Below are 17,882 nucleotides of genomic sequence, written 5' to 3' on the forward strand. Positions count from 1 at the left end.
TCCTCCTTCACCATGAGGAGTGGGGGGGGGGGGCGTGAGTTGGGTATCTGAGATCCAGTGAGATGGCAGTACCAGCAATGGAGGCACAAGGGTCTTCCAACTGGAGTTGGATCCCAGACAGCTCTGCAGCGAGAGGACCCCGCATGTTGTGCCTAGATAGTTATCTGTTGGATCATCTACTGAGAGAGATCATAAAGCTGTGGTCCAAGCCTCTTCTGATGTAGTTTGGAGAGAACTTATAGCTTAAGACTCCAATAATCCCGCACACATCGTCAGCTGATGCTAAATGCCTGTTCCTGATTACACATCACAGCCGGCAGTGTTAAAGGCTGCATTATTTCTGCTGTTTGTTTTCCCCCAAGGGCTGGTCAACTTCTTGGGAGTTTGAAAGCTGAGAGGCATCTTCAGGTTTAGCGCTGAGTATCTTGCCACTTTCAACTGGCTTCTGAGTCACACCAAGATGTGAATGCAGGGACTGGCAGTTCGCCTGTGATGGCAGGGCTGCTCTACATCAACCTTTCCTCCCCACCCCCACCACCACCCTTTCACTCCCATTGAAGCGCTGATGAATTCTCAGTCACCTTTAGTGGAACTAGGGATGATCCCAATTCACCAAGTTCCACCCGAGGTTGGGAGAAATTGGCTGGAGGTAGTAGTTTATCTAACAGATGATCCCAAGGGTTCATACAGTCCAATACATCCAACAGCAAAGCAAGACCAGCAGCCCTGCTCCAACCAGGGTTGGTCCTCTGTACAAATCACAGCCCTATGTTACTGGCAGGTCCAAGGGCACCCTCTACCCAGGTCCGTGAATTGCCCCCACCCCCCAATTTTCATTTCAGAGACTGGTTACCAGTTGCATTTGTCCGTCACCCTCCGACACTGCACCGTCCACGTCAACCGACACCACGTAGCCATCATTGCTGCCTCTCCTGGACTGATAGTAGGCCTGTAGCTGGCTCCTAAACACCAGGTTGGGTCTGGTGCTGTAGTACATCTCATCATTGCCTTGGGATTGAGGGGCAGTCTCCCCGACTACCTCCGGGCTGCTGTCAGGGTAGGAAGAGTCTCTCAGGTTGGTCATGCTGGTGTAGAGGGAGTCTCTGTTTGGGGACTGGAGCTGGCCGTCTAGCCCGTCTGTAATCTCAGCAGTGTAACTCTCCGACTCCTCCAGCTCGGGGTCACTGTGGTAGAGCAGGGACTGGGCTCGTTGCAGGAGCAGGGGTTCCTCCAGCGCCTTGTACATAAGCTCGATCTCAATGTTGTCTTCCTGGGTGAGGGAGGGGGCATCGGGGACGATGGCATCATCTTCGCTGCTGGTGGCACCCCCTCCGCCACTGACTGGTGCGCCCTGCTCCCCAGGCAGGCTCTTGCCACCGGGCCGCAGGTTGTTGTGGACCAGCTCAGAGATGATCATCTTCTCGAAGGCGGCGTCGCTGAGGTTGCGGCGGCAGTCAGCCAGCGGGGTGCCTTCCGCGGCGAAGTCATTGTTTCGGAAGGAGTAGCTGTTGTTGAAGTTGCCGTTCAGGGGTAGAGTGTCGACCGCGCACGGATCCCTCGTCATGTTGACCGAGTGCTCTAGGACCAACCACAGACAGCCATTTGCTCAAAGCTGTGTTTAAATCACTTGATTGCACCATTCACATCTATTTTCACCTGGATTAGGTTACCCCAGCCCGACCAACCCCCCGCCCCCACCCCCGACCCGCAGAGAAGGGCTGCCGCTGACAGTGGTAAACAGAGCAGATATCTCCCTGCCACAACTTCAGGGGTCATAAGCGGAGTTCAGTTGAAGGGGCAGCACCCTGCAGAAGTCTGCTTGCTATTCTTTTGATGCAAATCAGTTTTCCGTTGAAGATCTCATCTTCACTGACTTAACCTCATCTAGATATTGCTCATTTTCTTTAACTTAACCTAGTCTAGCTCCTGACCTGCATCTAATTGACATAACCTCAGTTAGTTACCATTTTCTGCTTTATTCTAACCTGGTGACTGCTCTCTCTTTGATTTAGCCTAGTCCAGTTAGCCTAGTCCATCTGACTCAATCTCATGACTCTTCTCTCTATGACTTACCCAGTGACTGTACTCTATCTAAGCGACTTAATGTATTCTTGCGATTGTCATCTTTCTGACTTAACCTGATCATCTGACTAACTTTAACGTCCTTTGACTGTGGAACCTCTGACTTTACTGACTCAACCTAGTCCATTGACTGCCTTCTACTTGTCTGATTCCTCCATGCCCTTCTCTGTTAATCTGATTGAGTGGGGATATGTCAGAGAGATGATAAAGTTTGTGAGAATTTGTGGCTGCCATTTGGTATTTGCCCTGAGTTTGGCATCCAGCTTTGGTTTGTCTTATGTAGTGTGTGACACACAATAAATCAATTAATAGGTGAAACTCAATGCTGCTGAAGAGGCAAGCTAAAAAAGGGTAATTTGAAAAAAAAACTAACAAACGTCTAAATTCACAGTGTGAAACATTTACATTCATCAAGGTAATGCAAGCTTAACTGGCGTACTTGTCTCTCTGTAGGTCCCTACATGGAAGCATGTGGAGAAATGAAGAAAAGGAGACAACAAGCATTGAGATAACAAAGTCACATTCAATCAGGCGTTTAATCAGAGCATTAATTGAAAATGTAAATATTTTTTAGCAGGAGGCACATGCTTATCACTGGTGATAATTGTTAATCATCAACACAGACAGATTGAGTGCTAAGACAGCCATTGTTAATTAGTTAGCTATTTGTCAATGTCCCAGCAATGTTAGGAACAGAGATTATTAATAACCATAGCCCGCTAGGGTCCCTGTTACACAGCAGGGGACTGCTGCCCACTGTAAGACTCGACAGCCTCAATAATCTTCCTTCTCACGGTTAAAGAGAGCATCTCTTTATTGAGCTACATGGATCACTTATTCTGAATTGAAGACTCCTGTTTGACACCCAGTGTTCCTCAAATTGCTTTCAGCTACATCTGCAGGTTTCCTACTGTGCGATGTAGGGCAGTCAATTTATCCGCAGAAAGAATTTATAACAGCAATGTGGTACGTGCATGGCCTGATCACCTGTTCTGGCAATGTGGAGTGAGGAATAGCTACGACTTCACACACGTCACCCTTTCACATCCAACTGAGGGCAGCACTACTACCAAACTGAACAGTGGAATCAAGTGGGAGTTGGATCCGCAATTCTCAGACTCAGTCTGACAAGCTTGAGCCCAAGGTCAAGTGGAAGCCAACTTGGAAGAACAGTGAAAGAGGTGGAGTGGGGATAAACATGACATAGCAATGAGAATTTTTTGAAAATATACCTGTTTACTGCAGGGGATTCTGACCTTTTTTTCTCATGCCATGGATCTCTACCATTAACCAAAGGGTCCGTGGACCCCCGTTTACGAACCCCTGGTTTAAGGGATGAGGGCATTGCAGGCTGAACCAGCATTTACTTGCCCATCCTTAGATGCCCTTGAGAATGTGGCAGTGACTGCCTTCTTGAACTGCTGCAGTTCTTGAGGTGTGGGTTATACCCACAATGGTTTCAGGGAGAGGATTCTACAATTTTTGGGGCGCCACTGTAGTTTTGTGGTTAGCGCGCTGCTATTACAGCTGGAGTTCAAATCTGGCGTCCTCTCTAAGAAGGCTGTAAATCTTTCCTGTGAATGCATGGGCTTCTTCCAGCTGCTCTGGTTTCTTCCCACATTCCAAAGACGTATCAGTTAATTGGTCATTGTAAATTGTCCTGTGATTAGGCTAGGGTTAAATGCGGGTTGATAGGGCGTGCAGCTTGTTGGACTGGAAATATCTCTAAATAAGTAAATAAAACTAAATAAATACACTTTGAACACGAGAAGTTCTGCAGATGCTGGAAATCCAAAGTAACGCACACAAGCTCAGCAGATCAGGCCCCATTTCTTGGGACAGACTAGACGTTTCGGGCCAAAACCCTTCTTCATGACTCTGAAGGTAGAGGGAAGATGACAAAATAAAAGGGTGGGGCGGGGAGGGTATTGAGGGGAATGAGTCTATCTGGAAGGTGATAGCTGAAGCTAGGTGGGTGGGAAAGGTCAAGGGCAGGAGAAGATGGAATCTGATGGGAGAGGAGGGTGGTCCATAGGAGAAAGGGAAGGAGGAGTAACAGGCAGGTGAGAAGAGTTAAAAGGTCAGAGTGGGGAATAGAGGGTGGTAGTGGTGTGGAGCAGTGGGGTGGGGGAGGAGGAAATGTATTTACAGGAAACAGATATCGATATTCATTCCACTCATAAAGTCCTGACGAAGGGAACGTTGACTGCTCATTTTCATGGATGCTGCCCGACCTGCTGAGTTTCTCCAGCTTGTTGTACATGTTGCTTTGACCACAGCATCTGCAGTGTACTTTTGTGTTGAGGTTGGAGGCTACCCAGATGGAATATAAGGTGTTCCTCCTCCACCCTGAGGGTGGCACAAGAGAAGGCCATGGACCGACACGTTGGAACAGGAATGGGAATCGGAATTAAGATGTCTGGCCATCAGCAAGTCCTGGTTGTGGTGGACGGTGGGAAGGATTCTCAATGAAGTGGTCCGCTGATATACTACAGACCTCACCAGTGTAGAGGAGGCTGCATCAGGAAAACCAGACGCAATAGACGACCCCAGCAGGTTTGCAGGTGAAGTGTTGCCTCATCTGGAAGCACTGCCTGGGGCCCTGAATGGAGGTGAGGGAGGTCGTATGGGCAGGTATAGCACTTAAGGCTGATGTTCACCCAGTGGAGGTGAAGGTACAATGATATCTCTCTATGTCAGCATGGAGCGCAGCTTCCAGGTGGTGGTGTTCCCCGTGTTGCTGTCGTTGTTCTCCTAGCTGGAAGAGGTCTGGGCGATGAAAGGTGCTGACTGAGGCGTCTTGGTTAGAATGGGGTTTCCCAATTCCAAGCTGTTAGTACATCCATTCATTACGTGGCTGTAGGAATCTTCAAGCAGACAGCAGAAGGATGGCCACTCTATAGGAATGGTGGCCACCCTCTCAACCACTTTCTCGGGCAGACCAATCCATATACTGACTATTATTTGGATGAAAAAGTTGCCCCTCAGGTTCCTATTAAATCTCTTCACTTCTCGCCTTAAACCCATTTAGTTCTTGACACCCCAAACCCAGGAAAAAGGCTGAATGAATTCATCGCCCCTATACCCCTCATGATTTTGTACACCGCTACAAGATCACCTCTCATTCCTCATACTCCAATGAAGACAGTCCCAGCCTGCTCAACCTCTCTCCATAACTCAATCTCTCAAATCCTTCATAGATCTCCTCTGCACTCTTTCCAGCTTAGGGGCATTTTTGCTGTAGTAGGGGAAAAGGAACTTAATACAGTACTGCAAGTGTGGCCTCACCAACATCTTGTACTATTGCAACATAACATACCAACTTCTACACTCGTCAGCTTACACGATTCAGTTACACCTTGAACTCTGGCCCTGTGTGGCTGGGTGGTTGGGCTGTGAACAGGGACTAAAATTTCATTCCAAACCTGGAGAACTGAAGACTGTGGGCGAGGGGGCATTGTACCCAACAGATTCTGCCAGCAGTGTGTTGTAAGGGCTGGCGCCGGATCGAGGCTGCAGAACAGGATTGGTCAGTAGGTGATTACCCATCGTTCCTATGAAGGGGAAAAGAGATTGGACATCTTAGACAGGAGGAGGTAATGGTGGATGCAATGATCAACATCCATACACCCACTTGAATGCAAACACATTGATTGATTAAAATTGTAAGCGTGCTTTGACTTATAATTTTATAGGTTCATCCATCATTTTCTTTCAATGAGATCTTAAATCCCCTTGTTTATCTGCTGTTCCCAAAGTCTCATCTTTTGGATTGCTTTTTTATTAATCTTTTCTTGCAATACTTCACCACACATTCCTCATTAAATTTCAGTCAAAATCTATCCACATTGAACATTTCTTGTCTAAGCCTGCTTCAAGTCATTCAAAGTCTTTCCATTATTAATCAGGCTCTCTATTTTCACACTTTTTTAATATAAATTTTGACCTCCCCCATTCCCAAATCTGAAATGTTACCTTGGCTTTTTATGTGTTTTCTTTAAATTGGCAGTGATCCTTCTCACCTTATAGGAGTAGATCAATGATGCTTTAGTTGATGTTTTTAAAAAATGTAAACAATGGAATTATAAGCTCCACTATGGACAGTCTGCGAGAGGAGGTAGGTTGGGTGTGGGGCTAGCAATCCCATTCCATAAAAAGCCCTCTGGTGAGTTACTGTTGGTGGCCAAGTAGGGGTGATGGACGTAAGTAAGTAATTAATGGATTATACTTGGCTGCCCTAAAAAAAATTTACTTGATAGGGACATGCCTGGCAGTGCAGCATTTATTGTGCACCCTCAAGGTGGAGGGTGAGTCTCAGGCTTGAAATACTGCCGTTCTTCAGGTGAAGGTGCTGTTGGAGAAGGAGCTCAGGATTTTGACCAAGTGATGATGAAGAACTGGTGACAAATATTAGCCTTAGAGTCAGTGCAGTGACTTCCAAGTGCACTGGAATGATAGTGGAGCTGAATGGGTTAATGAGATCCTGCCACATAAATGTCTTCCATTGAGTACAGCAGATTGAGTACACAATCTATTCCAGCAGACTCAGGAGGAAAGCAATCAGCATAACCAGAGACTCCACACACCTTGGCCACTCCCTGTTTGACCCACTGCCGTCCAGCAAAAGTTTCAGGACACTAAAAGCCAGAACAAATAGACTGAGGAACAGCTTCTACCCCAGAGCTGTGGCCTCCATCACACCACTCCCATTGAGCAATGACTGAAACTGTGAGCACACACATGCACACACAAGGACTCAAATACTTGCACTAACGGCACTTTGTGCATTACTGTGATATTCTGGTGCTGCTGCAACTTATTTTCTGCTACTTATCTATTTAATACTGTTTTTCTATTACTGGCTTGTTTTTATCTACCGCTTTATTTAATTGCCTGAGAAGAAGCCAAACAGAGTTTCATTGTATCTATGTATAATGACAATAAAGATCATTCATTCATTCATTGAGGTGTAACCTTTAAGATGATTAAGAGCTTTGTCATAGAGATATAGTACAGAAATAGGCTCTTCTATCAGCCAACTATTTATACTCATCTTATTTTTCCTCCCAACGTTCCCACGGACTTCCCCTGGATTTTTGCACTTGCTTATGTTATTGAAACAGTTTACAGTGGCAAACCGGATAACTTTGGGAGGTGGAAGGAGGCAGCACACAGGAGAAACCCATTCATTCACAGAGAGAACATGTGTGTATCCTCCCAAATTTGATCTTAACTCTGTGGTAAGAGTCAGAACAGAGATACACAATCTGATCTCTGCTGGTCAAGACTGCTATCATGAAGAACTTATTTCTATATTGTCTTACAATGTAGAGGGAAGTAATTTTGTACATCAGGTTCTCTTAGGCTCCTAGAATAATCCTCACCCCTCAATAATTTTCCCTGTGACTTAGTCACCCCACATTTACTTTCACAAAGGATCATAGAAACCCAGAGCCCTCCCCTATATATTTTGCAACTGAGGCCAATTTCAGAAAAGAGATCGTTACACTTATTAAGCTTCAGAATTGGATTCAAAAGCTGAAGCCTCACTGATCTCCTTCTTTAAACTGAGAAGGGATCACTGCCAAGTTAAACAGGAAAATATAAGAATTTGAGGTAACATTTTAGATTCGGGAATGGGGGACTGTCAAAAATTATAAAGAACTCCAAAGCAGTTCTGATTAATCTGTAGCCTGATTAATAAGGGTTGGAGGAGCAACACCTCATATTTCTTCTGGGTAGCCTCTAACCTGATGGAATGAACAACGATTTCTCTAACTTCTGGTAATTTCTACCCTGCCCCCCCCCCAACTTCTCTCTTCCTCCATTCCCCATTCTGGTTATTCTCTCACCCTTCTCCTCACCTGTCCATCACCTCCTTCAGGTACCACCCTCCTTCCTTTTAGATTCCTTCCCTCTTCCTTTCCAGTTCCGCTCAATGGTCTCATCCTGAAATGTCAACAGTGTATTCTCTTCTAAGAAGCTACCTAACCTGCTGAGTTCCTCCATCATTTTCTCTGTGTTACTCTGGACTTCCAGCATCTGCAGAATCACTTGCCTATTAAGAGTTACAGGCCTGAAGCAGTTGAAGATACAGACTAGTCTTGGATGGCAGGAAAGGTCTGAGGAGCTGAATGAATTCCTGGAATCCTAAAACATTTATATTGGCCACTGATTAGTGTAATTGAGTTGGTGGATCTAGTAATTTAATGAGAAACATTTCCTTTTAAACTTTCATGCTATGAGTAATGTGGTGCTTAAGTTACTGGGTTGAATCTCAGAGACATGGAGCAAAAACATGTCAGAATTTCAATCCAAATTAATAAATAAACAGAGGATTAAAAACAAACATCAGAATTCGACTGGACTGTTGTAAAACCCATTTGTACTCATTAAAATCCTTCAGGGAAGAATCACCACCAGGTTTAGTTTGTTTTATCTGGAGCGTTGGAGGCTGAGGAGAGATCTGATAAAGGTTTGTAAGATTAAGGGAGGCATAGTGTGGACAGGGTGTATCTATTTAACAGGGATGAAATGTTTAGCATTAGAGGGCATGCACTGAAGGTGGGAGGGGGTAGGTTCAAAGGGGATACTTGGGGTAAGTTTCTTTAACTCAGACAGACATGGATGCCTGAAGTGCACTGCCTGGTATGGTGGTAGGGAAAGTACATTAGATAGATAAATATTTTATTGATCCCAAAGGAAATTACAGTGTCACAGTAGAATTACAAGTGCAGAGATATATAAATATACAAATATTAGAAGAGAACTAGGAAAGAATAAAAAATAAGTTACCTCAAACAGTCTAACAGGAAGGAGTCATCACTTCCCTGGCTACAGGTTGACTCACTATAAAGCCTAATAGTTGAGGGTATGAATGACCTCATATAACACTCTTTGGAGCTGTGCAGTTGTCTTAGTCTATTACTAAAAATGTTCCTCTGTTCAGCCAAGGTGGCATGCAGAGGGTGAGAAACATTGTCCAGAATTACCAGATTTTCCGTAGGGTCCTTTGTTCTACCACAGCCTCAGTGTGTTCAGTTTGACTCCTGTAACAGAGCCAGCCCTTCTAATCAGTTTATCGAGCCTGTTGGCATCACCCGTGTTGATGCCTTTGCCCCAGCACACCACTGCATAGGAGATGGAAGGGTATGGACATGGTGTAGGTAGGAGGGATTTGCGTTTGATTGTTTTTGATTTGGTTTTTAACTAGTTCGGCGTATCTTTGTGAGCTACGTGGCCTGTTCCTGTGCTGTACTGTTCTATGCTCTATGCTTATTTGTCACTTTAATTCCTCAAATGAATCTTAAATGATTTGCTGAACTGTTCAGTTCAGTAGCAAAGAGGGATGTGGAATAAATGCTGGCAGAGTCAGAGAGCGCATCCTCAACATTTACCTCACATCCCCGACATTTACCTCACATCCCCGACATTTACCTCACATCCCCGACATTTACCTCACATCCTCAACATTTACCTCTCATCCCTGACATTTACCTCACATCCTCAACATTTACCTCACATCCCGACATTTACCTCTCATCTCCAACATTTACCTCACATCCCCGACATTTACCTCTCATCCCCAACATTTACCTCACATCCTCAACATTTACCTCACATCCCCAACATTTACCTCACATTCCCGACATTTACCTCTCATCTCCGACATTTACCTCACATCCCTGACATTTACCTCACACCCCCGACATTTACCTCTCATCCCCGACATTTACTTCTCATCCCCAACATTTACCTCACATCCTCGACATTCACCTCTCATCCCCGACATTTACCTCACATCCTCAACATTTACCTCACATCCCCGACATTTACCTCTCATCCCCAACATTTACCTCACATCCTCAACATTTACCTCACATCCCCAACATTTACCTCACATTCCCGACATTTACCTCACATCCTCAACATTTACCTCTCATCCCCGACATTTACCTCTCATCCCCAACATTTACCTCGCATCCTCAACATTTACCTCACATCCCCAACATTTACCTCACATCCCCGACATTTACCTCTCATCTCCGACATTTACCTCACATCCCCGACATTTACCTCTCATCTCCAACATTTACCTCACATCCCCGACATTTACCTCTCATCCCCAACATTTACCTCACATCCTCAACATTTACATCCCCAACATTTACCTCACATCCTCAACATTTACCTCACATCCCCAACATTTACCTCACATTCCCAACATTTACCTCTCATCTCCGACATTTACCTCACATCCCTGACATTTACCTCACATCTCCGACATTTACCTCTCATCCCCGACATTTACCTCACATCCTCAACATTTACCTCACATCCCCAACATTTACCTCACATTCCCGACATTTACCTCTCATCTCCGACATTTACCTCACATCCCTGACATTTACCTCACACCCCCGACATTTACCTCACACCCCCGACATTTACCTCTCATCCCCGACATTTACCTCTCATCCCCAACATTTACCTCACATCCTCGACATTCACCTCTCATCCCCGACATTTACCTCACATCCTCAACATTTACCTCACATCCCCGACATTTACCTCTCATCCCCAACATTTACCTCACATCCTCAACATTTACCTCACATCCCCAACATTTACCTCACATTCCCGACATTTACCTCACATCCTCAACATTTACCTCTCATCCCCGACATTTACCTCTCATCCCCAACATTTACCTCGCATCCTCAACATTTACCTCACATCCCCAACATTTACCTCACATTCCCGACATTTACCTCTCATCTCCGACATTTACCTCACATCCCCGACATTTACCTCTCATCTCCAACATTTACCTCACATCCCCGACATTTACCTCTCATCCCCAACATTTACCTCACATCCTCAACATTTACATCCCCAACATTTACCTCACATCCTCAACATTTACCTCACATCCCCAACATTTACCTCACATTCCCAACATTTACCTCTCATCTCCGACATTTACCTCACATCCCTGACATTTACCTCACATCCCCGACATTTACCTCTCATCCCCGACATTTACCTCTCATCCCCAACATTTACCTCACATCCCCGACATTTACCTCTCATCCCCGACATTTACCTCACATCCTCGACATTCACCTCTCATCCCCGACATTTACCTCACATCCTCAACATTTACCTCACATTCCCGACATTTACCTCTCATCTCCGACATTTACCTCACATCCCTGACATTTACCTCACATCCCCGACATTTACCTCTCATCCCCAACATTTACCTCACATCCTCAACATTTACCTCTCATCCCTGACATTTACCTCACATCCTCAACATTTACCTCTCATCCCCGACATTTACCTCTCATCTCCAACATTTACCTCATATCCCCGACATTTACCTCTCATCCCCAACATTTACCTCACATCCTCAACATTTACCTCACATCCCCAACATTTACCTCACATTCCCGACATTTACCTCTCATCTCCGACATTTACCTCACATCCCTGACATTTACCTCACATCCCCGACATTTACCTCTCATCCCTGACATTTACCTCTCATCCCCAACATTTACCTCACATCCTCGACATTCACCTCTCATCCCCGACATTTACCTCTCATCCCCGACATTTACCTCACATTCCCGACATTTACCTCACATCCTCGAAATTTACCTCTCATCCCCGACATTTACCTCACATCTTCAACATTTACCTCTCATCCCCGACATTTACCTCACATCCCCAACATTTACCTCACATCCTCGACATTCACCTCTCATCCCCGACATTTACCTCTCATCCCCGACATTTACCTCACATTCCCGACATTTACCTCACATCCTCGAAATTTACCTCTCATCCCCGACATTTACCTCACATCTTCAACATTTACCTCTCATCCCCGACATTTACCTCACATCCCCAACATTTACCTCACATCCTCGACATTCACCTCTCATCCCCGACATTTACCTCTCATCCCCGACATTTACCTCACATTCCCGACATTTACCTCACATCCTCGAAATTTACCTCTCATCCCCGACATTTACCTCACATCTTCAACATTTACCTCTCATCCCCGACATTTACCTCACATCCTCAACATTTACCTCTCATGCAACTAATCAACAAGTCATTTATAGAGACTGTTAAGGAGCGCCAATTTCAAAAGGTTCAGGGTACGGGCTTAGACGCCTCTGGTTTGTTAACGTGCATCAAAAAGGCAGCATCTATCATCAAAGACCCCCACCATCCATGCCCAACTCTTTACAGTGCCAGCGACCTGGGTTCATATCCCGCTGCTGCCTGCAAGCAGTTTGTATGTTCTCCCCGTGACCGTGTGAGTTTCCTCTGTGTGCTCTGTCTGCTTCCCTCAGTCCAAGGATGTGCTGGTGGGTAGGTTATTTGGTCATTGTAAATAGTCCCGTGATTAGGCTAGGACTAAATTGGGGAATTGCTGAGCAGCATGGCTCAAAGGGTTGAAGGGCTCATTCCACGCCGCATCCCAGTAAATAAATATATAAACAAGTAAATCTTTTTGCACCTACCATTGGACAGAAGCTACAGACGTCCGGTCCTGCATCATAGAACATGCAACAGTACAGCACAGGAATAGGTCATTGGCACACAGTGCTCTGCCAAACTAAATCAAGTGCCCAATAAACTAATCCCATCTGCCTAAACAATATCCAAATCTTCCACCTCCCGCACAGTCATGTTCCTGTCTAAGAGCTTCTCAATACCCTGTCATATGTGCATCCACCCCAACCCCTGGCAGTGTATTCCAGGCAGCCACTGCTCTTTGTGCAAAGAAAAATTTGCTCCGCGCGTCTCTTTCGAACTTACCCCTACTCAACTTCAACGCGAGTCCTCCAGTATTAGATATTTCAACCCCGGGAAAAGAAAGATATAGCCTGTCTACTCTAACCAGGCCTCTCATGATCTTATGAGCCTCTATCAGATCTCCTCTTGGCCTTCTCTGCTCCAGAGAAACCAATCCAGGTTTGTCCAACCTCTCCTTATTACAGATGCCCTCTAAATCAGGCAACATCCTGGTAAACCTCTTCTGCACCCTCTCTGAAGCCTTGACATCCTATGATGGGTGACAGAAATGAACATGAGGTACTGATACAAATACCACCTAGTTCAAGAACAGCTACTGCCCTTCAGTCATTTGGTTGTTGAAACAAGCCACATAACCCCAGTCATTACCTCATTATAGCAACACGAATGACCACTTCGTTCTAAAACGGACTTCTTTTGTTATTGCGTCCTTTCTTGCATAACTTTGGATGATTTATGCTTATATTTTTTCTTGTGACCACTGTGCCTCTAATGCCGGGTGCCTGTGATGCTGTTGCAAGCTTTTCATTGCACTCGTGCATGTATATGCTTGACTTTTGACTGCAAAAACTTACTCATAGCAGCATCACAGGCACCACTGGGATGGGTCTAATGCCTTGCAGATGTACTGTTTTCTCGATCACCAGCCCCACATATACAGGAACCCTGAAGCCCAACATGCAAGAGCAGTTGGATGATCACCTCGATTTAGGGTGGGAGTGCTGTTGAGGTCTCCTGCCATGAAGGAAGATTCTGACTGCTTCCGGACGGTATCATTCCACATTCTCCGGATCCGACTCTGCAAGTGGAGGTCAGAGGGTGTCAGCTGAAAGTGCAAAGTGCTGGCGGAGGGGCAAAACACAACCACAGAAGACAAAGGTGTCGCAGGTTAACGGTCCGCACTACACAAACCGAGGAGGGGCCCACTTGCACCCAGAAAACCCCGACCTCCACAGATAATGGAGACTGCGGATGGAGGAACAGCACTGAGCCTCCTGGGAAAATTTAGAGTGACAGCAGGATCTGTGAAGCTTTCTGTACGACAGAGCTGTTCATGACCACAAAGGCGCAAAGGCCTTGACAACTGATGGAGTCCTCCAAAGTGTCGTCAGCCTCCAGGACATTTGTCCACAGGCTAATTCAAAAACAACAACGTGATAAAGAAAGATGGGCTGTTAAGTGATAAAATTCTGGCCAGGCCACCTGGGAGAACCTCACATTTTTCCTCAAAATGATGCCCTGGGATCTTTACCATTAACCTGGAGTCTGCAGGGTTCCATGTTTTATTTGAATACCACCCCCGAATGAACATCGCCGACTATTCAGCCGAGATTGGACGCTCGAGTCCCTGGGGCAAGAACAGAGGTGATGACAGTAAACCTGGTTTACAGGCACATGGTCAAATGCCTAACGCTCCTGGAATTATTTGCAGGACAAGCAGAGCACGGAGCCAGAACAGAGACAGATTTGCACTGCTGAAGCGTGGAGAGGGGAAACAGGGACAAGACACATGACACGGTTTCTCAGACGATGGCTCCGGGAGACTGCTTAACGAGAAAGCTAAGTTGGATAGAGGGTAGCTCCACAAAGCAGCATAACCAGGTCCGGTTGGACCAAGCTGGAGGCCGTGAGCCCGAGATGGATAAACGCCACATAGGCCTCCCGTGTTCCAGCTCACCAGCTCCAGGCTCAAAACGGGAGTTTCTTAGAGAAACAGAAAGAAGGCTGGACCATTCACCCAGTATTAGTCCCAGGGCCGGACTGCCTCCCCAGTCAGTCCCAGGGCCAAACTACCTTCTCAGTCACAGACCAAGGGCCGGATCGCCTCCCCAGAGCTGAATGATCCACCGATTAACAGTCGCAAGGCTGTACATTGCAGCCAATAACAGAGCAGGACTGCACTGCTGACTGAACCAGATGGAATTCGAGCAGAAGGGTGGACAGTATCTGATGAGAAGAATCACTATCCCAGTAGAACCTGTAGAACCTATCTGTCACTAATCCCAAGTTACTTCTCTACTGGTGTCATTAGTCTGGTTGGAGATGGATTTCATGGCTGGGGAGGGAATCTAGAGGAAGGAATGGGGGTCAGCACATGTTATTTGGGATTGGGTTCTGTGTGGGGAGATGCCATTGCTCACACACAAGGGACTGTGGGCATGACACTGTTAGGGGATAGCTCTGGCTGAATACAATTACCAACCAGCTGTGAAGGGGTAATAAAGTAGGCGGATGGCATGGGGGTGAGGTTAAACCCAGTCTTGTCAGTGATCCCGTCTCTGATGAAATACATTGTTTAGGAAGATTTGTACCCGCAGCCCGATCACAGAAGATCCAATCGTCTGAGAAAACGGACAACCACACAACGTGGACTGGAGACAACCGTGTCAAACAATGACCTTTTCCGCCATCCTCCTGCTTGCTGCAGCATTCTGTACCTGAGTACCAGTGTAGTACCGGCTACTGTTCCGGATGGTGGAGGTCTTCAGGTTGCTGTGGGAGACTCCGGCCCCAGGGCGGCTGCAGCAGTGGGCGTGCCGCAAGCACTTGCTGTATTCCTTGTGGACCTGTGGAGGCAGTGGAGAGAGAGGGAGAGGTGACAGGGGCATAGCCAGCTGATACCACCACCGCGTCCCGTGGATAATTGCCCTCTCTGCATTGCTGGATCTGGGAATGGCACAGCGGGATTCAACATCCAGGACACAAATGTTCCCCACCCGTTTTCTCCAGCTCCCTCTCTTTCCATTCTCACTGCTATCTTTTTTCCTGACCAATTCTGCCTACAACTTCGTTTGAAAATCTCCAAGCCCACATTCCCCCAACCACCTACAGTCAACTTCAACCTTCTGTCCTGGAGTCATAACCCGGATTATCCCACCGCTGTAGCCTGTTCTTAATGCACAGAACTCATTTCTTCCTTAGCAACACAGCAAGTCACTGGAGGAATATAACGCGTCAGGTGGCATCTATGGAGGGAAATGGACAGCCGCATTTTGGGTCAAGACCCTTCATCTGGACCTGCTGAATTCCTCCAGCACCTTTGTTTAATCTCTTCCTCCCTATACACACTGAGGTCAAGCTGGTCAGTGTTTAGAAAAATTGCATAAATTCATCCTGAAATCCCTTGAGTAAATAGAATTAAAGAATGATTTCACTGAAATATTCCAGTTGATGTAAAGCAGGGGTCCGTGGATACCTTGGGTATTGGTAGGATTCAATGGCATAAAAAATTGGGAACAATTGATAAGAAGGAATTAATGACACAGAGAGTCTACTACTTCTCAGGAAAGGGCCCAGGAGAGAGTCTATGGAACTTCAAACAAGGAAAAACCACGAACAACTTCTGAAAGAGCGATTGCATCTGGGAGAAGGGCAACTAAAAATTCCAAAATGGTGGCTGATGGATTTTCATTCGAGTTTAGATGAAGACGGACGTGGAACCAAAGGCAGAGAAGTAGAACTGACCTACAAGGTCTAAATAATTGCTGGAACTGGGGCAGGAGGTTGGTTCTGTCCATTTCGCTTGGAACGCAGAAGTGGAGTTTGGATGGGGTAGGGGTGAAGGGATGTGGTGGAGCTGGGGATTAGGGTGGGGTGGGGGATTGGGGTGAGGGTAAGGAGTGGGATTATCCAATATCACTTGATGTTTCTGTATGCTGCCCCTCTGCCTCCTCTCTGGGTGGCAGGGGTGGATCTTGCTGCCTCCTTCAAAGATTTTGCAATCCCTGAGCTTCCGAAGTGGGCCAGTGGTGAAAGTTATTACTTGTGTCACCCCCCCAGAGCCAGACCCTGGCACCTAGTCTGCACGCTGGTACCCTGCCGCCTCCTGGGCATGACACCACACCTGCCCACCAGCCCAACGGCTAGCATTTGAAGAAACCTGGCCCCAGGTAGCCAGGGACATGTTATCCTTGGAAGAGGGGAACGATTGTTGGTGCAATGAGGCTCTTTATATTGGTGAGGGGTTGCTGGGGAGGCACGCCAGGTTGGTTAGAGGCTGCAGAACCATCTCCATTCATCACATTATTGGCATTTCTGCCAGGCGCCGACTCGCAGTCTGTGAAGTAAATCTGCCACTGGACAGCCAGTGATCTGGGGTTCAACCCTGAACTCCATCTGGTGCCGTCTATGAGGTCTGTGCGTGGTCCCGTGGACTTCTTCCAGGTGCTCCGGTTTCCTTCCACATCCCAAGCGCGTGCAGATTGGTAAGTCAATTGGCGGCTACGTGGGTGAGTGGCAGAATTTGGCTGGTGTTGATGGGAACGTGGGGAGAATAATAGATGGGATTAATGTAGGTTTAATGAAAATAGGTGGCTGATAGTTGGTGTGAATTCAGTGTGCCAAAAGGCCTGCTTCCATGCCGTATCTCTCCATGACTCTTTCAGTCTGAGCATCATTTGACACTGTCAGCATCACCTCACTCTTCCCTGACTATTCCAGTGCTTCCAGCTGATCTACCACTCCTAGTATAAACGTCAGCTCATGCCGATCTCTGTAGTGTCCAAACTTGCACCGTCCTGCTTAACTACCTCTGTCGACTCGCGCTGCCTCCCAGTTAAGCAATACTTTGATTTCCAAATCCTCATTCTTCATTTCAAGTAACTCCAGGTCGATGTCCTTCCCTTCCTCTGTGGATCCCTACAGGCTTGAAACTCAGGAATTCTGGTCTCTTGATTCTGGTCTCTTGATGGCACCAAGGTCCTGTGCTTGCAAATTCCTTCATTATCTCTCCTTGACCCTTAACCTTGCTCCTCCTTTAACATGCTCTTGGTTCAAGAGCTTCTTAAATGAGGTGCTCTTTGGTTTCCCAAGACCTCCAACATGACTCAGTGTCAAAGGTTTAAAAAATGCAAGCTATACCTGCTGAAACGCAGCTATGTACAGTGATCACAGATGGTTTCACCTGTTTCTGGGTGACAGGTAATGGTTAATGTTTGTTATAGATAATGGGCAGATTGAAA

The 17,882-nt window shown here is 46.5% G+C and overlaps 1 protein-coding gene across 1 annotated transcript in view; it reads right to left on the bottom strand.

Moving 5' to 3' along the window:
* Positions 1-648: 648 nt before the first annotated feature.
* LOC132406466 (adhesion G protein-coupled receptor L1-like) overlaps positions 649-17,882 on the bottom strand; it is a 693,646-nt gene continuing 676,412 nt past the window's right edge. Inside the window, exons 21-25 of the mRNA XM_059992184.1 lie at positions 15,360-15,488; positions 13,624-13,720; positions 5,508-5,636; positions 2,522-2,539; positions 649-1,578 (exon numbers count right to left, since the gene is read on the bottom strand). Of these exons, the coding sequence (XP_059848167.1) occupies positions 839-1,578; positions 2,522-2,539; positions 5,508-5,636; positions 13,624-13,720; positions 15,360-15,488 (1,113 nt within the window). The 3' untranslated portion in view covers positions 649-838. The remainder of the gene's footprint in view (positions 1,579-2,521; positions 2,540-5,507; positions 5,637-13,623; positions 13,721-15,359; positions 15,489-17,882) is intronic.

This window comes from Hypanus sabinus, chromosome 16 (assembly GCF_030144855.1).
Source record: "Hypanus sabinus isolate sHypSab1 chromosome 16, sHypSab1.hap1, whole genome shotgun sequence".
Taxonomy (NCBI): domain Eukaryota; kingdom Metazoa; phylum Chordata; class Chondrichthyes; order Myliobatiformes; family Dasyatidae; genus Hypanus; species Hypanus sabinus.